Raw genomic sequence first — 26,850 nt, 5'->3', positions numbered from 1 at the left:
TTGAATTTTTCCAATAATTACTACCTACCTTCTTAACTGTTAACCAGTATAATTTATACTTATACTTATTTGACATTCACATTCACCTGTAATCCCTTCCTTTATCATTTCCATCCCCCATCAAGTGTAATGCAATCAAGTCCTTAAATGATAGGGAGAAGAAATAATGCCTATAGATGCCTAGCCACTTCACCAAATTTATAAATTGAATGCCAAGTTGAAAATCGTATCAGGTATCTTTATCCTAAGTGTTCTCAAAGGTAGCTCTTCCTGACAACTGGCAAGAGTACCCTGCGCTGACAGTCCGACCTTTGCAGTCCAATTAAATATAAAAACATCTGAGTCTTTTTCACCAGTTATGCTGTCAGGGATAGCATAACTTGACTGTCATATGAAGCTCTTTACATCAGCCTGCTATGAAAATATGATTGTAATACAGACTTTAGCATTCAGAAGTATTCACTCCCCTTTCACTTACACAGATTTTGAGGGTCAAAGCTATGCATTTTTATCAGATATTTTACTATCTTTCAACCTTTGTGAAGATCAGTGTATTAGGATAGAGGGAGAACTTTTTCTCCTTTAATGCTAAAGTGATTTAGTACAAGGGAAATACTAATGAAGATTTTTATTACTTATTGAAAGTTCCTGTTGGACAAAATGAGAAAGTTTTATTTTTTTAATGGGTGCAGTGATTAAATTCCATAATACTTTTGGAAACAAGAATCTGATCAAAAGAGTTGAGCACTTAGAAACATGTGAAGTTTTGACTTTTCTTAGAAACATGGGGCTTCCAAAGGAGCTGCAACACGTTTCCACAAAATTTAGACCATAAGGACCCAGACCTGTAAATCAAAGAGAGAGAGAAACTTTCAGAAATAGTTTTTTTCCGTTTATTTTAAATGTAATATAGTTCTTATTATAATGCCTAACAATGATGACTTTTTAGCACTTTGCTGTCATTATGGTTACAGAAGGTTAAATGCTACCTCCCTTATCACTGTCAGCCCACTGTTACTATGTTAGTTATTCTGGCTTCAATTACCATGGGCTGATGGAATCACTTGTTTTTCACAGGTTATGGTAAATTCATCATTTAAGAGACTGAACTATTAAAATTTCTAGGACTTTCTCTTCAAACAAAAAATCCTGAATGAAGTTTAATACAGTTGGGCTATCATGCTCATTTTATCATCAATAACATGAATGCTCACTGTACCAAATGTAGGATGTCTCTTTTTTCTTAATAATAAAAGTTCATTTTTCCTTTTGAAGAGATACTTGGGAAAGGGGGGTGGGGTCAATGGGCTGGTGAAGTAAAGGATGGGCAGCTCTGGCTGAAACCCGGCGGAAGCAGCCCCAGGAAGCACTGCTGACAGCCGCACGAAAGCAACACAAGGCTGACCTGAAACTTCCTCCAGATTCCAGGAAGAAGCCACTGGGGAAGAGCCTATCAATAATGTAAAATGAGGTCAAATGGTTCTGGGTGTGGACTGCTAGCAAATGTCTACCCAAGACTAACTGGAGATGGCCAAGCTCATGTTTCTAATGAGAAATGGGAGCATAGCCTTCCTAAAATGAGAGGAGTTTTCCTGCAAATTAAGATTTTTTTTTAAGTAGCATATTGGGTTTAACATTTCAGGTATTTTTCTGCAGTAGATATTTTTTTTTTCCTTCCTGAATTCTCAGGGCTCTGATTTGAGTTCAGTTTTGTTTGCCAGAAAGATATGAGAACAAGTTTAATGCTGTGAAAGATGTTTACTTAGAGCAGTAATATGACAAGCAGAAGTGAATGCATAGCAACTCTCACATCACATAAACCCGTCCAGCCAGTGCTGGCTTTAAAATCACTGGTGACCTAAAAAAAACAAAACAAAATACAAAAATCAGACTGAGGGGATAGATGAAAATGACCATGTCAATCAAATAAATTATCTTCTTTTGTGCTTCAATAATGGATGAAGCTTATGGTAACCCTAACTGCTGTTTTGATGTCTTGTATTGCTTCAACAACTTGACCTTGGGTTTATTTCTCTGGAGTATAACTTTAAGCCCCTGTGAAGTCCTTTTTCCTGAGCAAATTTCTTGTCAAATGAGGAAAAACAACAAAAAAATTGGTTCTATAGAACTATAGAATTTCACAAATGACAACATTGAAAAACCACCTTTCTGAATGAATTTTCTTTCTTCTTCCCAGTACACACACACACACACACACACACACACACACACACATATATATATAAAGCAAAACAGAACAAAACAAAAAGTTGGATATTTGTCCTTCTTCCCTTTCATGTAAACTACTTAAACTATAAATGTAATATAGAGTATAGCATACAAAAACCATTATGGAATAAATGGGGAAAGGTAAAAGGTAGATTGTTTTTTTAAAATGGCATTATTAATTTGAAATATTATAAGAAATTCTCTAAGTCTAATTAGGAGATATTAAGAGGATTTTCTCTAACACATAAATTTAAACTCTATGTTAATGATGCTTCTATAGTGTATGATGGTCCTTTAGGAGAGAATTTTCCAAAATTGGTGTTTGAATATTCCTGCCTGCACTTTGTTTACATGATTGATTTGGACTATCCATTTAGACATGTTAAGCAAGTAAATGTCATTCTTCTCTGGAATATGGCAATATCTAACCAGAGAAATAGAAACAGATGGCTTTAATGTATAAAACTTTGGTGTCATATGTGACTATTATAGAACTACTAGAGGCCCAGTGCACCAAAAATTTGTGCACTCGGGGGGGGGGGGGGGAGGGGAGCAGAGGGTCCCTCAGCCCGGCCTATGCCCTCTCGCAGTCTGGGACCCCTCGGGAGATAACGACCTGCTGACTAAGGCCTGCTCCCGGGTGGCAGAGGGCAGGCCTAATCCCTAGGTGCAGCCCCTGATCGGGCTCAGAGCAGGGCCAATTGGGGAGTTGGGGCGCCGCCCCCTGTCATGCACAGAGCAGGGCAGATTGGGAGGTTGGGGCACCGCCCCCTGTCACACTCAAGGCAGGGTTGATGGGGAGGTTGTGGCGCCACCCCGTCACGCACAGAGCAGGGCCCATCAAGGGGTTGGGGCTCCTTATCCTGTCACGCACAGAGCAGGGCCGATCAGGGGGTTGGGGAGCTCCCCCCTGTCACGCACAGAGCAGGGTCGATCAGGGGGTTGGGGAGCTCCCCCTTGTCACACACAGAGCAGGGCCCATCAAGGGGTTGGGGAGCTCCCCCATGTCACGCACAGAGCAGGGCCCATCAGGGGGTTGGGGAGCTCCCCTGTCACGCACAGAGCAGGGCCGATAGGGGAGTTGGGGCACCGCCCCCTGTCACCCACAGAGCAGAGCCGATCAGAGGGTTGGGGCGCCACACCCTGTCACACACAGAGCCACAGTGTGATCAGGGGGTTGGGGAGCTCCCCCTCTATCAGGCACAGAGCAGGGCCGATCAGGGGGTTGGGGCGCCTTCCCCTGTCACGAACAGAGCAGGGAAGATAGGGAGGTTGTGGCCCCGCCCCCTGTCACACACAGAGCTGCAGGGCGATCAGGGGGTTTGGGCGCTGCCCCCTGTCACACTGATCCCGGTGCCGGGAGGCCTCGCGGTTACGCTGATCCCGGTGCTGGGAGGCATATTACCCTTTTACTATATAGGATAGAGGCCTGGTGCATGTGTGGGGGCTGGCTGGTTTGCCCTGAAGGGTGTCCTGGATCAGGGTGGGGGTCCCCACTAGGGTGCCTGGCCAGCCTGGGTGAGGGGATGATGGCTGTTTGCATCTGGTCACACTCCCTTCATGGTGGGGGTCCCCACTGGGGTGCCTGGCCAGTCTGGATGAGGGGCTGAGGGCTGTTTTCAGGCTGGGACTGAAGCTCCCAACTGCTCCTTTTTTTCTTTTCTTTTTTTTTTTTTAATCTGGGCCAGCTTTAGCTCTGAGGCTCCAGCTCTTAGGCATCTGCTGCTGAAAGCGGGTATCTGGTTTGTTTAGGTTCTATAATCGAAATTCTGTGTCAATTCCAGCTCTCAGATCCCGGCTCGCTGAAAGCAGGTTTCTGGGGTTTTTTTAGCTTCTATATTTGTTACAATGTTTTTTAAACTACAGGCTCAGAGGCCGGCAAGGCTGGCAGGGAACGTTGGTTTCCTCCGTCACTGAAGCAAGCAAGCCTCATGTTAGTTTCAAGCTGCCTGGCTGCCGGCGGCCATCTTGGCTGGCAGTTAATTTGCATATCTTGCTGATTAGCCAATGGGAAGGGTAGTGGTCGTACGCCAATTACCATGTTTCTCTTTTATTAGATAGGATTAAGTAATGTTACTAACTTCCTAGGCATGGCAAGATTATCCTGCTTCTACTCTTCTCTCTATTAGTCCCTTAGACTCCCATCAGCAATTCACAAAGCCGCCAAAGTGATCTAAAAAGAATAAAACAAAATCCCTACTGTTATCACCACATGGCTTGAAGCCTTTCGGTGGCTTCCCATTGCCACAAGAAAAGATTTCTTTAAATGCTTTAGGAACGCCCTGGCTGGTGTGGCTCCGTGGATAGAGCATCGGCCTGCGGACTGCAGGGTCCCGGGTTCGATTCCCGGTCAGGGCACCAAAAAAAATAAAAAATAAAAAAATAAATGCTTTAGGAAGCCCTTCATGATCTCTCTGCTTACCGCCTTAGCCTCCATCTCGTCACTCCCTCATCTCACACTCTACTCTCCCATTGCACTCAACTTCTCTCAGTACTTCTAAATCTGTATGCTCTCTCTTTTGTACCTGCTCTTCTCTTGCCTGGACTGGCCTTTCCTCCCCTGTCCCTGTTCTCCTCCCCCCCCACACACACCTCTTTATTCATCTAACTCCAATCTTCCATAAGGTGCAAGCCTAGATGTCATGTTCTCTTTGAAGCCTTCCCTAATTCTCCCCTCTCATGGCATCTGTCACATTTCATAGCATCATTTATTATGTGTCATTAGATTATAAGTACTTTTGTGACCTTATGCTGTATCTCCAACATTCCTTTAAGTAATATTAATTTGGTACCTATTGTGCCAAGACTCATTTCTAGGCTCCGAAAAAACAGCAAAGAACCAAGCAAAAAGTTCCTGCCTCAGAGAACGTATATTCTATACACACAATAAATAGTTGTTGGTAAGAATAGAGTAAAAAAGGGAGGGGTAGTAGAGAACAACAGAAAAAGAACAGATAGAGAAGAATACAGAGTGAAATAAGAAAGAGCCAGAGACATTCAAGATAAAAATGGAAAGGGCTCATAGAAAGCCAGGTTGATCTCTTTAAAAATATCACCTCACCATAAGACAGGCCCTCTTCTACTTAAAACTTTGCCATTGGCTTGTGATACCATTTGAAGATGACAGACATCATTCCTTACTTCATTCTACCTGCAGCCGAGTACATGGGATTCTGTCATGTTGTGCCATTCAGCCTTCCAGGGACGTCCTCCAGAGCCATCTGCTGTCTGCAGTGAACAAGGCTGCAGACCCCAAATGATGTACTTAGGCCTGAACAAAATGAGCTGGGAGCTATTTTAAAAGCATTGCTTTTCCAAAATTTATTCACTGGAAAAATCTGCTATAAAACAGTGAATATGTTATGCAAGTAAAATTAGACCTTTCAACCTGCTTGGTATGATGCATGATTGCACACACTTATTGCAGGTGATTCTGCCAGAAATAAAGTAATTTTTTTGTTTTATTAGACATTTAGTGCAAAAGGTCAAAAGAGAGGTTTAGGGTCCCTGTCATCCTTTATACTTAAAAAATTAAAATAGCTCATTTACACCACTTTTTTACCACATGAAGCAGATCTTTAAGCCACAACAAAATGAGGTTTAAAAACAAAGAGATCAAGCCAAATTATGTATGATTTCGCATAGATGCATCCCGCATTGTTAAATTCTATTTGCTAGGAACACATTTCAACTTACTATGCCATGTGGAGTCCTGTTGCCTAACTAACTGTCTAATCAGGCCAGCCACTGGTCTCCTCCTTGGACTCTAATCTGGCAGCAATTTCAGGCAACTTGCAATTCCTGGGACACATTGTGCTCTTCCACCCCTCCGTGCCTGTGAACTCACTGTTCTCTCTGAAAGGATGTCCTTCTCTGACTTCTTAGTCAGACACCTAACGCTTCTGTTAAACTCTACCTAAAACATTACCTCTCAGCAAGGCCCCTCTGCTTCTCTCCATACCCATGCCAAGCAGCTGACCCTCCCTCTTGCCACCGAAGGAATCTGGCACAGGCTTCTCTGTTGGAGTGCTCACCCTCAGTGCTGCCACTATTTGTTTACTTCCACGTCTCCCCTGCTGTGAATAATTTAGCATACAAAATGAGCATCTTCACGATCTCCCTGAGGATAAGGAGGGTGTCTTTGTGATTCAAGCACCTGGCATGTGAGATGTGTTTTAAAAAATGTTTGATCTGAAAGAGAATAAGTGAATGAATAAATAAATGAATGCCGTAAGTGACCTTCAGCGCCTCTCCCCGGGCAATGCCCTTAATACCCTGAAATAGATGGGGAAATTTCCCTTTCTTGTTTTCCTTATCGTTAACCAAGTTCATAACGGTGACCACGAAGGAACTGAAAAGTAAAACTTGAAATCCATTTCTACAGTATGGTTCTGGGACTGTGCTCTTCATTTTACATCATTTGCCTAATTCATCTCATCCAGTTATCCTCTCGGCAAATAACCATTATAATCATAGCACCATGCTAAATACAGTAAAGTAGATCACAAAGAATAAAAGCACCTCCAAGGTTTTATTTCCAAAGTTTGTCTTTCCAGAAAGTGCATCTACATTTTAAAAAGCCAGCTAGTACATAGAAGTATATGATATTAAGTGCCAATGAGTGAGGCAGACAATGGGTGTCACAGGCAGGCATAAGTGGAGCGATCATTTGAGTCATGAACAAAATTGAAGCTAAAGGAAGAGTTGACAGGGCAGCATTCCATCTTGGAATATTGGAATGAACAACGTTTGACTGTGTACATTTTCTCAGCTAGGACACTGGGGATGTAAGAAAACTGGTCCCCATATTTTAATCAGTTTTTGCCAATGTTAAAGTTTGTTTAGAAATACTAGCATTTTAATAATTTTCTCAGCCAAAGTCTACCTTTAAAATTTATTTGTAGTAAACCCTTTTTGTCATTTCCAGTTCCTGGTACTTCCAGACTTTTCTCAAGTTCTTGCCCACCGTTAGCTGTGAGCCCCTGTGCCCTGTCCTTCCCATGGAGTAACACTTCTTCCATCTCTCAGACCCTGTGCGCTCTTCTCTCTTGAATGTCCATCAGCCTGAGCAGCTGGTCCCAAGTAGACCACCCCTAAAGATGTCCTTCTGTCCTCCTGCTCTCCTGCTCAGGTTACACTCAGGGCTAGCCTCTCTGACCAGGGCAATTAGAGGTCACAGTTCCGCTCTGAACGGATGTATCACAGCACTACATGCGACACCCTCAAGAGAGACCTGCATCAAAGACACGTTCACGCAAAGCCCTGTGGATCTGTCAGGCAGGGTCTCGTTTAATGTAGAAAGTGCCAGTGGGCATAATGATGACTCGGGGCCACTGAGCTCAGCTCCAACCCCTTCTGTCTGTTTCCTTAGGCAGAGCTGGAAGTCGTTCCTTCTTCTTTTCTAAGTTGTTGGGGTATTATGCATATTAACAAATCATAGAATATGAAACCCTCACATGAGCTGCAATATGACACAGTCCAAACTCCTCATTTTACAGAGACTCTGTAACTTGCCCAAAATCACACAACAAATTCGTGAAACAAGAGGGATTAGAAGCCAGGTGTTTGGCTCTAAGGTTGCTTTGTCTCTCCACACTGCACTCTCTCTCCAAAGTAAGGCCCCCCGCCCCTTCCCGGGTGTGTGAGACAGCCCAGTGTGTGCCCCAGAGTCCCACATACTTCCTCCATCCTAGTCAAATATTTATTTTCAAACAGGGCTTGCAAATGATACTAGTGTAAATGTAGGCATGCCTCATTTTATGCAGTCTCTTTTCCTAATAACAGGATCTGAAGTTTTTCCCCAAACAAATAACATTTAATTATGGATGGAAATAGTCTAAGTATTAATTGCTGCTTTTGATTGGTATTATCCTCACAAGGAACCTGATAAGAAAGCAAAACATTCACTCCTTAGTGGTTTATATCAATTTGAGGCCATTCAGATAAATATGCTTTGTATACACTCAAGGTTATATACATAATTATGTTATCATGTTATATATTACATTAGTATTTAATGTATTAAATGTCTCTATGTTAATGGTCAAAAATAATCCTTTACTTCCTTTTATGATTTATGTGGTACAATTTTTAAAACTATTATCTCTGTGCTAATTTCCGACTATAGATTCATTATAATACACTGGGGAAACAACAATAAAAATAAAGTTTAAAAAAATACATTGGGAAGGGAGTAGAGGGGAAGGTAGTCTTTGACAGAATGAGATTAAAAAGAAAAAAAGAGAGTAACTGGAGACAGATGAAATATGGAAGAATGCTACTGTCTAGAGAAGAACGGGAATTATACTTTTAACTCTATTAGTATCTGCTATCCTCTTGAGACCATACCATACAGTATAGTTGTAAAACCATAATGAATTATAGGTCACTTTTAAAAACGGGTCTATACTGTCAATGGGTTTATGTATCTACACTCAGATACAATGGCAGTCCTCATAATAATGTACATCTAATTCTCACACATTACAGTAACAGTGTCCTGCTTTACCTATTCTATGGGATGGAATAGAAAATCTAATTTCACAGATGTCACCCCAGAATAGTGTTATTCACTTAATGATGTAGCATCTATGTTCTCATCAAAAGAGCGTACTGAGAAAAAGACGACTATGAATTATTTTGAAGAGCAAATTAGGAGGAAGCAGGTGAAAGGATTCTAATTCCCGAGGCTTTGAATAGCACTATAGGCTCTGTTTTATTATAGGAACAAAAAATTAGCATTCACTGAGTGTTTATACATTTAGACAATGAATAAAATGTGGAATATTTTAGGTAAATAGCGTAAGCAGAGGAGACTGAGGAAGTCTTTCCACAGTTAAGAATTGTTTTAGAGAGTGGAAAACAAAGCGAGTTAGCAATTCATGTTTATTTGAGGTCATTTCTCATTTGCCCCTATTCTTTATGAAAAATATGGTCTAAATAAATTTCAAAAGTATATAATTGTTTCATAATCAGAACAAGAGGTTGGGTTAAAATTAGAGTGGGAGAGGTTGACAGCAATGTCCAGAGGAGCCAAGAGGATAACAGAAGTAGGTCAAGTGTGTCCCGTGACTTAGTGAGGTAGTAGAATGGAGTGACAGTACTCAGAACCCACGCCCTGTCCAATGGCATTTAGATCTACTTAAAAAAAAAAAATAGCCACAAAAAAATAATTTCAGGCCTATTTCAGCCCAAGGGCAAACAGTTGGTGAACTCTGGATTCATAAAATCAAAGCCCTGAGACCTCAGTGAGCACCCAAACAAAGGTCATTGGCACAGGGAATGAAAGCCTGGAACAGAAACAACTGTTAGGAAGTCTTTGTCTTATATAAAAGTATGAAAACTGTTTGTTTCATATGTTTGTGGCCTAAAACAATGCTATTTACCATGGATTTTTACAATGCTCGTCATCCTATAAAAACTGGTTGTTAGAACCGATGACTTATATTTTTAAAACACTATGCCAAAAAAGGGTCTTATGCTTACAGCACAAGAGTCTCAGTATGACATCTCTGAGTCCCATGATACTGCTGCAAAATTATGTGTGGGGTGTGTGTGTGCACTTTTGAGGGGAGAAAGTTTGTAACTTTCCCAGTGTGTCACAGCCCCATAAAGAGACGAGAAACACTCAGGAAAAGGCAAGAAATCCAGAGAGAATCATTATCACACAGGTCCAACTGTAGGCAGAAATCAGGCTGCCAACATTCAACCACAGATAATGTTCTTTGATGACAGAATCCTACCTATAAAAGAATAAGACAAATGAGATACATCTTCAGTCTTGGAAGGGCACTGATGGGACAATGGCAGGAATGTAAGTATGGATCCAAAGTCACTGGACCAAGATATCCAGATTTCCCCAAACTAGAAAAGGTATGGACTAAATTACAAGAACTGGGTCAGAGCTGGTCCATCAGCAAAATTGATTTGGTGCCCAGCCGGAGTGGCTCAGTTTGTTGAGCATTGTCCTGTGCACTGAAAGGTTGCTGGTTCAATTCCTGGTCAGAGCACCTACCTGGGTTGCAGGTTTGAGCCCCAGTTGGGACACATGCAGAAGGCAACAGATCAATATTTCTCCTCCTCTCTCTCTCTCTCTCTCTCTCTCTCTCTCTCTCTCTCTCTCTTTCTCTCTCTCTCCTCCTTTCTTCTCTGTAAGCATGTCAACAGGTGAGGGTTAAACAAAGTTGGTTTGGTACCTTGTTTTAGAAGTTCACCCCTGAGCCTGGGCACTGTTGGAGGTGGGCTTAGTGACTCCAGATGAGGGAACTGGGATACTAGTCTGGGCTGGAAGCCAAGCAGATCCTCCCAAAAGACAGATTTTAAATACATTAACTTAAGGAAACAACATTTTATTAGTACCTACCATGTGTTGGCAGCTTAGAGGTACTTCATATACATATCTTATTTAATCCATTTAATAAATGTTATCTAGAAGCCAAAATGTGAGAAGCTTTCTCAACTACAAATGAATTCATTCTACCATAGTCCTCAGTCTTTCTTCAAGGAAGGACAAACATTATCCTCATATTTCAGAAAAGGATAAAACTTCACACAGCACCAAAGTTGCCTGGATCAGAAAAGCTCAATGAAAAAAGAGAGTACATGCCCCTCTGAGACAGGGTAAGGATGTAGTTTTAAAAGGCTTACACAATAAAACATAGTTACGCATTATTATATAATAATTTGTTGATTCGGGAACACAAATTAGAAAGAAATGCTCACAGATGAACTTTTTTCTCATGATCAGTAATTCTCATGAGAAAGAAAAATATCCCCCTAATGAAGGTTGTCCATATAATTAGTGTGTGTGTGATCTTTCTGTGATTTGTTGTGACTTCCAGGTACACCATAGTGAATTAAGACAGAAGATGCCACAATGCTAATTCCTCTACCAATGCTTCAAAACAGACTACCTCTGCCACAGATAATCCTACTGATAACAAATTATGATGTAAAGTAATCTTTCAATAAGCACATTAACTCTTCTTTTGTTGAGCATCAGTAAGTCTCCATGTACACTGAGTGGCCAGATTATTATGACCACCTGACATTCGTAGGCAAATTAGCTATAATTTTGCGCTGAAGTTGCTAGAGGGCCAGACCATTATAAATAGGGAAGCAGGTTGTTTACCATGACAGTAGAAGTGATTTTTTTCTGAAGATATGGGTAAACAATGCAATTTAACAGCCTTTGAACGTGGGATATATTTGGACGTGAGTGGCCAGATTATTATGACCACCTGACGTTGGTAGGCAAATTAGCCGTACACTGCATCATATGGGATATGGAAGCCGAAGGCCTGTTCGAACACCTTTGCTGTCTGCAGTTACCAAGATAAAAGGTCTCCAATTCGCACAGGAACACAAGGATTTGGAAAAAAGTCATGTGGTCTGATGAGTCACATTTCCAGTTGCATCATGCAGATGGCAGAGTGAGAATTTGGTGGAAACAGCATGAAAGCATGCACCCCACATGCATGAGTACAACCCTTCAAGCTGGTGGGGGCAGTGTTAAGGTTTGGGGCATGTTCTCCTGGCATGATTTGGGCCCTTTAATTCGTGTGGAACAATGTCTGAATAGCACAACATACCTAAGTATCGTTTCTGATCAAGTTCATCCTATCATGTTGATGGCGTATCCCAATGGATATGGCTTCTTCCAACAAGACAATGCGCCATGCCACGGTGCTCATATTGTGCAGGAGTGGTTTCAAGAACATGAGGGAGACTTTACCTTGCTTAGGTGGCCCCCACAATCACCAGATCTCAATCCAATTGAGCATTTGTGGGACGAAGTTAAAAGAGCCATCAGGCAGCTGGTTCCACAACCATCAAATCTCACAGAACTGGACAGTGCTATTCACCAGACATGGTGTCAGATTCCTCGCATCACCTTTCAACATCTCGTGGAGCCAATCAATGCCAATAAGAATCGCCTCAGTATTGAAGGTAAAAGGTGGCCCAACGAAGTACTGATGGGGTGGTCATAATAATCTGGCCACTCAGTATATATATATATATATATCCCATGTTCAAAAGCCGTTAAATTGTGTTGTTTACCCATATCTTCAGAAAAAAAAATCACTTCTGTCGTGGTTAAACAACCTGCTTCCCTATTTATAATGGTCTGGCCCTCTAGCAACTTCAGCATGAAATTATAGCTAATTTGCCTACAAACGTCAGGTGGTCATAATAATCTGGCCACTCAGTGTATATGTAAAGAGTTTTTCAAATAACCAATCATTACACATTGAGTATAAAAAAACAAAAAGAGTCTTAGCTGGTTTGGCTCTGTGGATAGAGCATCTGCCTATGGACTGAAGGGTCCCAGGTTCGATTCCAGACAAGGGCACGTGCCCGGGTTGCAGGCTCAATCCCCAGTAGGGGGAGTGCAGGAGGCAGCTAATCAATAATTCTCCCTCATCATTGATGTTTCTAACTCTCCCCCTCTCCCTTCCTCTCTGAAATCAATCAAAAATATATTTTTTTAAAAAGTCAATGTCCTTGTTTCATACCCTTCAATATGTTTCATAGTATTTATACCATTCCCTTCTTTTTAAAAAGCAATTGAGTTGTTTTCACCCTTCCTTACCACTTAGAATGATCACTGTAACCATAAATGACTGGTCTGGATCTAAATAAAATAGGAGTATGCTCTTCTCCTTTACTGTCTGTCATCAGGCTATCTGTTCATACAGTCTATGTACCAGTTCATATGGCCTATCTCCTTATCGTTCAATGAGATACTGTAGGCAAATATTAAAACACTAGGGGCCCAGTGCACGAATTTGTGTATCTTGAAAGGAACTGTGGGCTGCGAAGCTGTGGTGGGCACAGGAGAGGGTCTTGGCCCATCCTCCATGCCCCCGCCCAGCCCCTCCTGCCACGGCCCCAGCCCCCTCTCTGCCAGCAGCTCTGCTCCCACGCACTGATGGCCCCAGCCCCACTCGCACCCACTGACAGCAGCAGGTGGGAGTGGAACTGGCGCTGTCAGAGGGTGCAAGCAGCAGCTGCTGCCCCAATAGCCCCTGAGGAGCAGGGGGAGGTGGAGAAGCCCTCGGGGGCAGTCGGGGCCTGCAGCTGCCACTTACACCCATTAATGATGCCGAGCGATTAGAACTGGCACCAGGTGCCAGCAGTGGGTATGAGTGGCAGCTCCAGCACTGGCTGCAGGTGCAAGTGGGGCCAGCACTGGCAGTGGGTGCAAGTGGCGGCTCCAGCACCAGCAGCGGGTGCGAGCACCGGGCGAGACCGCAGCACACAGGAGCAAAGAATTTTTAGTAACCACCAGAGGCTCACCCCAGTGATAGGGACTGGCACCCCGCCTTGGTCTGGCACCCTCACTCACATGCTCCACCATTCCGCCACGCCCAACACCCACCATGTTCCGCGCACGTCCCCTGGTAGTCAGTAGGGGACTATGTCATAGTTACTATGTCATAGTAACCGGTTGTTCAATTGTTCAGTTGTTCCGCAGTTTGGTCTATTTGTATATTAGCCTTTTATTACATAGGATGATAGTTTACCATTTTATTCAAATCCTCTCATTTTGCTGGTCTGAAACAAGACCCAGAGTTAAGACTTGCCCAAGTTTACACAACTTAGTTGTATGAACTTGTGCATACAACTACTTAGTGGTAGCTCTACCTAGAATAAGCAGCTCATAAAGAAAAATATTTAATCAAAATTGTCATTAGAAATTCCTTAAATTAATCTTTAACCATAGTATGTATGTTTTCTGTACTGTAATTCTTATGTACCACAGAGATAAACTGAGGAAATTTAAAAAGGACAATCTGCAGGGAGATTGTTGTCTATTCAAACCTGTTGCCTTTAAGGTAACCATCAAATCCAGTGAATGAGAAATGAAGAGATTTATTTTTGTGTTCTTGTTTCTCAATGGAATTTTTCATCTGGGTTCAGTATTGAACCACTATATTTCAATTGATTGTGTCCTCTGTTAAAGATGAGAAGATTAGATTCTAAAACTCAGATGTTAATTAAAAATGCCTATAATACAACTCCACTCCTGGGATGTAGGGTTTACATCATACAGGCTCCTGGTTCCCTCTTCAGCACTTTTCCTGCTACAACCTCATTACCTACTTATTAGACAACAGCCCAGAATATGATTTGAGAAACAGAAAAAAAAAAGGGTTGCTAACAACTTTTTCAGTGGCAATCTAGTTTGCTTCCTGTTTCTCTTGCATATCCTAAGTAATTAACCTTGCTGTATAAGGGAGATATTAGTAAGTAAGAAGTCTTTTGAGTTACATTCAGTCATTTTGATCAGCATCTTTGGTAACCTTTTTTTCTCATAAGCATATGGTAAAGCAAGATGCAACGTTCGAATGATTGTGATTTCAATCTAAAGTACTATTTGTTCATTCCTGAAACCTGAGACATCTGGTGGTTAGTGCTTTGAGAAAAAAGTACCTTAATGTTTTACCTCTGTCTATGATTCAAGATCATGGGCAAAAATGGGTAGATGAGATTAAGCCACAAAGTTCATATATTCAATATAAAGAGGAGGAGGAGGAGGAGGAGGAGGAGGAGGAGGAGGAGGAGGAGGAGGAGGAGGAGGAGGAGGAGGGAGGGGATAGAGATCATGCAGTAATCTTAATGACCTCTTCCTTTCTTATTCATCTTGCACTTAGATATAAACTATATCCAGTATATAGCCTCCCATTAGAAAAAGAGATTTAAATACTTCCTATCTCCATCCCATATATATTCAGAATTATTCCATTGTATGCATACTGTCAGATTCATATGACCATGCATTTTTGTTCATTAGAATTGCATCTCCTATATCGAAATCTCTGTGCCAACTTTTCAGACTTTGTTTTAAGATTTATTCTAGCTCACACTTTCCATTACAAGACGACACTGGACTAGAATTTGAAATAAAGATGTACTGGCCATCTTCTTGCTGTGTCCCCTCATGGCCTTTTCCCTGTACCTGCACACCTCTGTGGTCTCTTCATCTTCATCAATCATACTGGATTAGGGCCCACCCTTGTGACCTCATTTAACTTTAATTACCTCTTCAAAGGCCCTATCTGTAAATACAGTCACAAAGGCCCTATCTGTAAATACAGTCACGTTGGGAGTTTAGGCTTCAACCTACGAATTCCGAGGCTAGCAATGCTATTCATTAAACATTCTATAATACCTTGCCCTTGAGGAAGAAAATAAAATCTTAGGAAGGAAAGTGGTAAAATTATCGTTCATATATCATATCAAGTTATATGAAATATATACTTACATATAAATCATTTATATGAGATATCACTTATGAACGCACATGAAATAGCCCTTAGCTATGTTTTTTAGCCTGTCTTATGCAGCACACAGAGATTTAGCCAAGGATCAGCCCAGCAGACTAACAGTTCACATACTGTTTTGCCAGAAGAGACAAGGAAAGATCCAGAGTCAGAAATGCCAGATGAGACTGATCTCTTGCATCTGTTCTGAGGTCAAATCTACAGATTTGGCCTTTATTCTCCGCAAGTGTGGCTTCCACAGGCCTGAGGCAGACTTAAGTGGCTTCAAAAGGCAGAGCCACAAGACAGAGGCGCTTCAGCCACAAGCGTGCAATAAACAAAGGCTGCTGTAGTGCTGGGGCACAAGTGAGTCTGTGTCCTTGTCTCCTCCTGAAGGACAGACCACACGGGTCTTTTCAGAGCACTGCTCATGTTCTGCTGGATCACTGACAGTGTTCCCACTTCTGAATTCTTTTCATTCTCTGTGTTAGGATTGCCAGGTTTAGTAAATAAAAATATAGGGTGCCCAGTTAAATTTGAATTTCAGATAAACAATGAATATTTTCAGTACAAATCTGTCTCATGCAATATTTGGGACATACACACCAAGTATGTTTTATCATGGGTAATGCTTATACTAAAAATAACATTTTTTATTTATCTGAAATTCAAATTAACTGTGGGTCCTATGTTTTATCTGACAACTCTATTTTGGGCTCAAGAACGAATCCTCCCCTTGCAAATCTCTTACCCCCCCCCCCCGCCCCCACCACCACCACTCTCTTAAAACTACTATCACCAGCTTTATAAATTTAATTTCCTGGTCTTAATTTGGTGCTGCGCCAGAGCGTGCAAACCCCAGGTTTCAGACTCCCTTCTATTTTACTACTATAATACATGGTTATGGATATTCAATGTTAAACAATAAAGTTAGTTTGTCCCAACTTTTCTGCGGTGCTGAAGTATTTACATGTTTATATCAATGCCCCATAATACCACTAGGAGGGCATTCCTAGAGATCATGTGCTTACTACTGCGGGGAGGAATCTCCAAACCTGGGAACCCTGGACTCAGTCTACTCACCTGTAAAATCCGGTGATTGAATTCAAGGTATTTTCCTCAAGGTTCCTACTAACAAGTCCTTGCTACAATTCTCTAAAATGAAGGTCTCGTTAATGCTCGCATTTGCCTGGTGAAACCTAATTGTTCCTATTTCGGTTGAATCGCTTTTCTCTTCAAGTTAAGTAGTGTTTAGGTTACTAAGTAAGTAGGGATTAGAAGACCCTATTAACGGCTTCACCTGAAAGATGTTAGGTCTAAATTCCTCAAGGGCCAAACAATGCCCCTTTATTTCCTTCCACCCCCACTCGGCCTAACACCAGACTTTGCGCACAGAGGGCGGTCAGATGAAGTGCTGATAATGATGAAACCATCTCATTATGGTGGTTCTGACTGTCCGATCATTTGCTGGGAGCAGAAGCCCTCTCCGCGGCGAGACCGCCGTCTGGGAGCCGCTCGTTGTTCTCTTCCGCCACCTAGTGGCGTCAGGGTCGCTCTCGTCCGCTCCACTTGCTGTTCAGAGCTGCAAAGATTTCAAAGATTGGAAATCTAATAAATGAATTGTTTTATTGTCGTTATAGTAAAAAGGGGATTTATAGAGTGTTTCAAGAGATAAAATGCAATAAATGTTGATAAAAATAAGTATAACACAATATCCAGCTTTAATACCCAATAGTATAGATTAAATTCATGCAATTTAATCTCTTTAATATCTTCAGATGTTAACTTGAACGTTGAAGATCAAAAGTATGAACTAGCCTAAAAGTGTTATAAAGAAGGATCATCCTTCTCATGTGCTTTTGTATAATGTTAAAGGATTTTTTTTTTTACTTTAATCACATTTTCACAGCAGATGAAAATGAAAGGGAAAGGAAATAAAATTCTGATAAACATTGAATTGATAGAGAATGTCTCAGTTCTGTATTTAACCATTTGTCTTTAATTAAGTTAGAACTTATTATCATTATTATTAATACATGCAATATAATGTTTAATGAGTGTTGAATGATATTTAGCTTTAATGTCCTATAATCTGGAACTATCTTCAAATGGCATGATAGTTTAATTGTGTGAATCTAAAGTGAAAATAAATTTTCCTAATGAATGAAATAAAATATTTCTGAAGTGTGACTTATTTCCCATTAAAGCTGTTTCCACTGAATAACTATTATAGGAAGACTATTTCTGAGATATTAACATTATTCTGATTTTCTTTTTATTTTTACTTAAATGCCAACACTATATCACCCAGTATTTATTTTAGGTCTTTCTAACAAAAGGTATTTAATTGGAATGCCATTTTGTTTTTAACATTCTTGCGAGCCAGCTGAGAACTCTCCAATGTGTTTTCCAGGGTGGGAAAATCCCCATCAGGTGGACAGCCCCAGAAGCGATTGCCTACAGAAAATTCTCCTCCGCGAGTGATGCATGGAGCTATGGCATCGTCATGTGGGAGGTCATGTCCTACGGAGAAAGACCGTATTGGGAGATGTCTAACCAAGATGTAAGTGCCACCGGTAGTAGTTGAGCTGCCATTTTGTGAGTATAAACACATCAGCACTGACGGGGAAATGTGCCTTTTGCCCTCACTCAGACTAGGCCTGTGGCTGAGATTGAAAAGCTAAGTAACTTTTCTCTCTGAGCTGTATTTGGTGTCAGAGGGCCCAGCTGATGGGCTTTGCCATGTGAGTACATGATCTGCACCCCACAGCTCGGACTTCCACACGTGTTATTCTAATGTGGCATAACCGTGTTTATTCTGCTTTACACCTACAAGTAACGAAAAAGGAAGAGTAGTGTTTATCTTTTATTTCTTCCTTAGGGCAATTGAATGTGCCACTGTAAACAGCAAAGTATCTCAGACTACATACTGCTTAGTAGAAAAAGATTGAATGTTCTCAGGCACTGTATCATCAATATATGTCACCTGGTATGATTCTTTTAAGATATGTACATGACCCTTTATGCATTCTGTTTTGTTTCTGTTTTATCGATAAAAATTACCTTGGTGGTTAATACAGAGTAGGATGGTTAACACACATTTGACCTCTGTGACCGATCCAGAGTGATAGAGACAGTAGTCAGAAAATGCAAGTATCCAGACAATGCAAATAAGTGTGCTGTCAGAACTGAAAATATATATTAATATCCTACTTTCTCAAAGTATCCAGTGGTTTCTGAGGCAGTAGCAATGGAAAACCGCCTCTAATGGGGTCCTGAGTGTTCAAAGGAGAGAACAAAGACAACAGAGATATAGAAGATCCCTAAGGACACGCAGAGGACAACTACTGTCACATCTCCTTCCTTTTCTATAGTCAGTTCCTTGAGCAACCCTCCACCTCATCGTTCCTTCCCAACTTCAAGTTGTCCGAGTATTGTAAGAACTTATTCAGTTGGTACATTTAAACAATGGACTACTACGCAGCAATAAAAAGAAAGAACTCTTATCCTTTACAAGAGGATGGATGGACCTGGAGAGTATTATGCTGAGTGAAATAAGCCAGTCAGAGAAAGATAAGTACCCCATGGTCTCACTCATATGTGGAATCTAATGAACCAAATAAACTGGTGATCAAAAATAGACCTAGAAACATAGAAACATGAACAGACTGTTGAACCTCAGAGGATAGGCAGGGGATGGTGGGTGGGAAGAGATCAACCAGTGAACTTGTATGCATATATGCATAACCTGTGGACACAGACAGTGGGTAGTGAGGGTGTGAGGGTGTTACAGGAGTGGGCTAGAAGAGCCTAATGGGAAGAAAAGGAGGACCTATGTAATACTTTCAACAATAAATATTTTTTAAAAATAATAATAACTTATTCAGCCACAGAGTTTATCTGTGGTTAGCTCACCATGGCTATTGCTTCTCCCTGCCATAGAGTGCTACTTTCAAAGCTGAGCCCTGCTCGGTCCTGTGGGTGCCTGATGACTCTGTGGAGAATGCCAGGTCTAGGCAGCAGATTTGAGGTCATACGCACTGCTGGGTCCAAAGCACATCATCAACACACAAAGACCGCGTGGCTGGGCCCTGCAGGGCATCTGTCCCATAGCCAGCAACCTCTGCTCCACTCCCATTGCTTGGACTTTGGATCCAGGTCATTTTCCTAGTGTCTATCTACTATTCTTCAGGGAACTTTAAGTGAAGGAACTCACTACCTTTCCCTGCCACTGGGTATTGTTTGGGGCAGCTTATAACTATCTCTCTAGCTTTTCTTAAAAACTGAATCTCAGATACCAAAACTTGCCTCTTCAGTCCCAGAAGGAACTCATTTTTATTCTTAACTACTTATCCAAGGTAATGGAAGCCCTGGATTCAGTCACCATAGCTCCTGCTCTACTCTAACCCCAGATCATGCTTGCTTACTTGTTCTACTTTCACACGGCTAAAATAGGCCTTTCAAGCAAATCTCCAGAATAAAACGTCCTCCTTCAGATGAGTTAAAGTCCTCACTGCACAGAAGAGCCCTCACTTCAAGTATCTTACTGAATAGCACCCCAGTTGGTCCTTGTTTTAACCAGTTTCCTGACAGACTTAACATGAAAAATTAAGGCTCCAAACTTTACCATAAATATACCCTTACCAGTAAAAAATTGTTAAGCATTCACAGCTGACATGTGTATATTTACTTGCATATTGTATACAAGAACTGCTGTACTAATATAATCATTTATTCATTTAAGTATATTCTGCTTCAAGAACTAGAGATAAAACAGAAAACAATGTTATACCTGGAAGGGGCCAAAAAGATTATCTAGTCCAACCCAGCCGGTATGCTCAGTGGTTGAGCGTCAGCCCAGGAACCAAGAGGTCATGGTTCGATTCCTGGTCAAGGCACATGTCTGGGGTTGCAGGCTCAATCCCCAGTAGGGATGTGAAGGAGGCAGCCAATTGATGAAGTTTCTCTCTCATCCATGTTTTTATCTCTCTAACCCTACCCCTCCCTCTACCTTTAAAAAAAATCAATAAAAACATATTTTTAAAAATATATTATCTAGTCCCACCCAAGTCCAACTTGATTATGAAAATGAGGCATAGAGAAGTGACATGATTTCCATAGAATTGCATCGTAAGTGATTTAACAGTGATCTTGGAAGACAATGCTAATAAACTTCTAGAACAGTGGTTCTCAACCTTCTGGCCCTTTAAATAGTTCCTCATGTTGTGACCCAACCATAAAATTATTTTTGTTGCTACTTCATAACTGTAATGTTGCTACTGTTATGAATCGTAATGTAAATATCTGATATGCAGGATGGTGACCCCTGCGAAAAGGTCGTTCGACCGCCAAAGGGGTCGTGACCCACAGGTTGAGAATCGCTGTTCTAGAATAAGAAGGGAGAGGAAATAGCTGCTTTTTCATGGTGGTTTGGTTTATAGTCGATGTAGTTCCCCATGAAGGACCAGTAACTTCTTGCCCTTATGGAGTTTACCTTATAGGGAAAGGGAGACAGACTGTAAACAGGTAATAAGTAGAAGATATAGTATGTAACAGGATAATCAAGGGGGGGGGGGGGGACAAGAAAGTAGGATAAGAAATGCTGGGAGGTTGTTTTAAATATATCATCCTATCTAATAAAAGAGAAACATGGTAATTAGCGTACGACCGCTACCCTTCCCATTGGCTAATCAGCGAGATATGCAAATTAACTGCCAGCCAAGATGGCGGCTGGCAGCCAGGCAGCTTGAAACTAACATGAGGCTTGCTTGCTTCAGTGACAGAGGAAACCAACATTCCCCACCTGCCTTGCCGGCCTCTGAGCTTGCAATTTGAAACATTGTAACAAATATAGAAGCTAAACAAAACCCCAGAAACCTTCTTTCAGCGAGCCGGGATCTCAGAGCTGGAGTTATACATTGTTTCGATTATAGAACCCAAACAAACCAGATACCTGCTTTCAGCAGCAGAGGCCTCAGAGCTGGAGCCAGAGCTAAAGCTGGCCCAGAATAAAAAAAAAAAAAAAAAAAGGAGCAGTTGGGAGCTTCAGCCCTCAGCCCCTCACCCAGACTGGCCAGGCACCCCAGTGGGGACCCCCACCCTGATCCAGGACACCCTTCAGGGCAAACCAGCCAGCCCCATCCATGCACCAGGCCTCGATCCTATATAGTAAAAGGGTAATATGCCTCCCAGCACCAGGATCAGCGGAGCCGCGAGGCCTCCCGGCACTGGGACCAGTGTGACAAGGGGCAGCGCCCAAACCCCCTGATTACCCTGCGGCTCTGTGTGTGACAGGGGGCGGGGCCACAACCTCCCTATCCGCCCTGCTCTGTTCCTGACAGGGGAAGGCGCCCCAACCTCCTGATCAGCCCTGCTCTGTGCCTGATACGGGGGAGCTCCCCAACCCCCTGATCGCCCTGCGGCTCTGTGTGTGACAGGCTGCGGCGCCCCAACCAACCCCCCCCCCCCAACAGGCCCTGCTCTGTGTGTGACAGGGTAGAGCCATAACCTCCCCATCGGCCCTGCCCTGAGTATGAGAGTGGTGGCGCCCCAACTCCCCTATTGGCCCTACTCTGTGAGTGGCGGGGGGAGCTCCTCAACCCCCTGATGGGCCCTGCTCTGTGCATGACAGGGGGGGCTCCCCAACCCCCTGATCGACCCTGCTCTGTGCGTGACAGGGGGGAGCTCCCCAACCCCGTGATGGGCCCTGCTCTGTGCATGACAGGGGGGGCTCCCCAACCCCCTGATCGACCCTGCTCTGTGCGTGACAGGGGGGAGCTCCCCAACCCCCTGATGGGCCCTACTCTGTGCATGACAGGGGGGAGCTCCCCAACCCCCTGATCGACCCTGCTCTGTGCGTGACAGGGGGGAGCTCCCCAACCCCATGATGGGCCCTGCGCTGTGCATGACAGGGGGGGCTCCCCAACCCCCTGATTGACCCTGCTCTGTGCATGACAGGGTAAGGAGCCCCAACCCCCCCTGGTGGGCCCTGCTCTGTGCATGACAGGGGGTGGCGCCGCAACCTCCCCATCGACCCTGCCTTGAGTGTGACAGGGGGCGGTGCCCCAACCCCCCCAATCGACCCTACCCTGAGCGTGACTGAGTGTGGCATCACAACCTCCCAATCCGCCCTGCTCTGTGCATGACAGGGGGCGGCGCCCCAACTGCCCAATCGGCCCTGCTCTGAGTCCAACCAGGGGCTGCACCTAAGGATTGGGCCTGCCCTCTGCCACCTGGGAGCAGACCTAAGCCAGCAGGACATTATCTCCCGAGGGGTCCCAGACTGCGAGAGGGCACAGGCCAGGCTGAGGGACCCCCCCCCCCCCGAGTGCACAAATTTTTGTGCACCAGGCCTCTAGTATATATTATAAAATGCATTCATAAAACTCATTCCTTTATAACCTTAAAAGTCATAGTCATTCTTATTAGACATTCATAAATAGTCATTCTTATAACAGAATAATACAAATAAACATAAAGAGAACTTCTATTATTTTTCTACCCCTGGATTATCTCTTACCACCTGGGGTACATTATACCAGAGATTTAGAAACCAGGGCCATCATTATGGAGACTATAAGTCAACCATGAAAGTCACTTAACTTTTCAAAGCACCTGAGTTTCATAACCAATAAATACAGTAAAAGGACTGGGTTAAATTATTTGTAATATTCCTCTTACCGGGATATTACATACTATTATTTTATAATCTCTGCAGAAATAGTTAACATACTTATCTCAGTAAAGGCATGATTCAAATTGTTCTTTTCAGAAATTTAGGACATTTCTGAATCTCTGTCGAGGTGTTAAGAATGAGATAGGACTGCCACATAGCAGAGCAGGTACAAGTGAAGATACCAGACAAAACAGATATGTTTTTTAGGAGAGCAGCCTCTGAGAGAAAAAGCCCAAATGTGTGGTTTCCAATTTAGACCGCCATGTAAATTTTGCCTAGAATAGTCCAACTGCTGTTGTCAACCCTTTCCTTCCTGGATCTTGCCCAAGAATTTACCCAGCCATCCTGGCCCTGTGTATAGATGAACTATAGCCAAGATGACCATTTAGAGAGCAGTTCTGTCTCCTAAACCTCATTTGGCCACAAAGCCTATATCTGGAACCAGAAGAAGCTACTGCAGCCAGGAATAGACTCCCGACATTAAGCCCATTCTCATTCACTCAGGATTGCCATGGCACAAGATTGAACTCTCTCCACCTAGAGCTTGGTTGTTGTTTGAGGACCAGGTAGGGGTTAAGGTGGCTGTCTTCATGGTATTTGAGTGGTTACCAAAATATATTCAAGCAAGAATCTGAAAATCAGGAGAACAAAAATTTCTGGGGTGAAGGGTGGGGAAGGAGGCAAACCTTTAGGTCCTAAGATGGATACAAGACTAAAAGAAAGTACTAAGAACTATTTTTGTTTTGTTTGTTGGTTTTTTGTTTTTTGTTTTGTTCTTATTTTCATGTTTGACTTTCTGCAACCAATGTTCATTTAAAATAAAAAAATTCAACTATGTTCTGCTTGAATATTTTATATTTTTACTACAGTATGGTGAGTTTAACTGAGCTATGGGCTTAACTAAATATGGCATTTTAACATGTTTTATGATCTTAAATGAGGTTAGGAAATTTCAGATAACTTTGATGAAAGAGTCCCTCCTTTCTGCAGACTGTGGCATATTTTATTACTATGAACAATTCTGAGTTTGCACAATCTGTTTTAGCCAATAGTGTAATGTTTCCCAAAGGTCAGTGGTATTGTATGGAAAGGAAATGAGAAAATAGAGTACACTGGACTAGTCCTTAGAAGGCCTCACAACCATAACAGCTTAGCCATCAAGCAGTTACTTATTAAATGCATGCCAGTCACTGGGTCAGGTGTGCATGTGGGCTGGAGATGGAGAATTAGAAAACACAGGCCTCACTCTCAAGGAGCCGAGGATGTAGATGAGATGAAGTTCTGACATTTATAAGTCTTTTCCCCATCACCGAGCAGAGTGTACACCGAGCAGAGGTTCTCAAGCGGAGACCTCATGCCTTCTACCTTTTTTAAACAGAGACAACAGTGTGTGAATCAGCATTGCTATTTTTTAAAATACATGCCCAAAAAAGCATGCATACTCTATTCTGCAGGGTTCTTTTGATTATAAATGACAGAGACTCAGCCCAAGCTAACTTAAGTAAAAATAAATTTTTTCCAGGTGTGAGACTAAGAAGGTAGTTCAGCAGTGCTCCGTCTCAGGAATCATGCGGATTTTTAGTGCTTTTCTGGGTGCGTTGACCTCATTTTCTCCTGCTGCAAAGGTCTTCTTTGCTTTATTCTTCTTTACGCTCCAGAGCTCAGCATTCAGCTCAACAACCTCAGCAAAATGAGACCTTCTGTCTGTGAAAATGTATGTACCGATACCAGAAAATTCTGGTTGGCTCTGTTAGGCCCTGCCCAATCCTGCCCCATGGCAGGAAATGGGTATTATGACTGAGTTTATGTACCAGCCTGTGTGTTCAGAGGTGGGGGCAGCACTGTGATTGGCAATTTCCGCAAAATCTCATGTAGTGAGGGAGGAAGTCCCCAAAGGAAAGCAGTAGTGTGCCAGAGATATACTATGTTGTCCATTTTCAGTGTACATTGTTTTCAAGAGCAACTTTCATTATTGCAGTATTAAACGGCCCCAAATTGTTAACTTTGTGCGTCACTGTATTCTAGTGAGGTAACAGGTGTATTGGAAAGGTCATGAGAGCTTTGGAGGAGGGTTTCTCAACCTCAGAACTATGGATGTGTTGGGCTGAATAATTTTTTGTTGTTGGGGGCTGTCCTGTGCATTTGTAGGATGTTTAGCAGCATCCCAGCCTCTACCCACTAGATGCCAGCAGCAGCCTCCAAGTCATGCCAACCAAAATTGTCCCCAGGCATTGCCCAGTTGGGGATGGGGTACAAAAAATCACTCCCAGTTAAGAGCCACTGCTTTAGAGCTAAAAAGATCTGTGTTCAAATCCCAGCTCCACAATTTACTGGCCATGTAATCTTAGGGAAGTGGCTTAAGTTTTCTGAGATATTGTTTATAATGGGATTCAAAACACTCACCTGCAGGATTTGAAAGACTTAGAGATAGTGTACGTAGCACACCTTGTACATAGACAGTGTTTAACCAGTGATAATCATCACAACTTGCTTATTATGAGCCAAGCATTTTAGATTATTAGCTCATTTAATCTTCAAAATAATTGTCTAAGATAGATACTGTTATTCATATGATTACTAGATGAAAGAACTGAGACTGTCTAGAAAGTTTAAGTAACTTACCCAAACTTACTGGCTAGTTAATGATAGAAGTGAAGTTCATGCCCCCGCTTACGAGAGCATGAGAAGTCTTGTTTTCAAAGGCGTCTCCATGCCACAGAAGTTCTACGTAATGAGATCAAAGCATCTTTAATTCTGTGTGCCACTCTGGTTTCATTGTTTGCTATTAGCAAAAGAATGTGAATTGACTCACTATAGTTTTGGAACTGGAAATCTTTTCGGCAGTATTTTGTGTCTTGATGTTAAAATTTTATAGGATGTACCACATATATTGAATATCTTAAAAATAATTAAGGCGGTAGCTTAAAATCAGATTCTAATGATCAACATATTTAGCCTATTACAGAAACATGTCACAGGCACACTGAAGGTATACAACTTCTGGCTGTTCCCCAGCATTTTTTTTCTTTTTAAGGAATTGCAGGGGAATATTTTGTTATTTTCATCCAAGTTCAAAATAATTGCTGTTTACTACATATGGGAGTACATTTTAATGCTAGCAGCTACACAAGCTCCAAAGAGGGCACCGAGGCCACTGCAGATCTTCCAGCACTTACACTGTGTAAAGTACTTAACAGAAGAAAATGCAAGCCAAACATGAACAGCAGGCAACATGAAATAGCCAAATCCCCACAGAGCTCATATGTGGGGGGGAACTAGCACCACATAATGAGAGGTGACTTGCCTCGAACTAATGATCTCACGCAAGACTGAAGTCTTGGGTTTGGTTTTGTTTTGTTTTTCCCTGCTGTGATGATGTTTGAAAAAATAAAAAACATTCTCCTTGAAGCAATTTGAAACGCAAATGCCTCGAGGGTATGGTATCATTTAAGCATATGCTACTAAGCTGGTCCCTTTTCCCAAAAAGATAACCACTATCAGGGAACATTCATTTGAGGTTTGCTAGGAAACATAATGCTACCTCAATATTTTTGTGTGTTTTTTCTTCTTACTTTTCCAAAGCTTTTATAAAATGTTTTGCTTTAATTTGCTTTCAGAACCTTAATTGAGGGGGAAAAATTAAAGTTTATCTTTAGGACTCTTTTTTTTTTTTTTTTTTTT

The 26,850-nt window shown here is 42.2% G+C and overlaps 1 protein-coding gene across 2 annotated transcripts in view; it reads left to right on the top strand.

Annotated features, from left to right (window-relative positions):
* EPHA6 (EPH receptor A6) overlaps positions 1-26,850 on the top strand; it is a 934,835-nt gene that overhangs the window by 875,075 nt on the left and 32,910 nt on the right. For both annotated transcript variants that reach the window (XM_081086735.1, XM_081086736.1), the window contains exon 15: positions 17,908-18,057. In XM_081086735.1, the coding sequence (XP_080942861.1) occupies positions 17,908-18,057 (150 nt within the window). The remainder of the gene's footprint in view (positions 1-17,907; positions 18,058-26,850) is intronic.

Source organism: Myotis nattereri (assembly GCF_964212035.1).
Source record: "Myotis nattereri genome assembly, chromosome: 3".
Classification (NCBI taxonomy): domain Eukaryota; kingdom Metazoa; phylum Chordata; class Mammalia; order Chiroptera; family Vespertilionidae; genus Myotis; species Myotis nattereri.
Note: the sequence above shows the minus strand (reverse complement) of the source record. Positions and strands in the feature narration are given on the sequence as shown.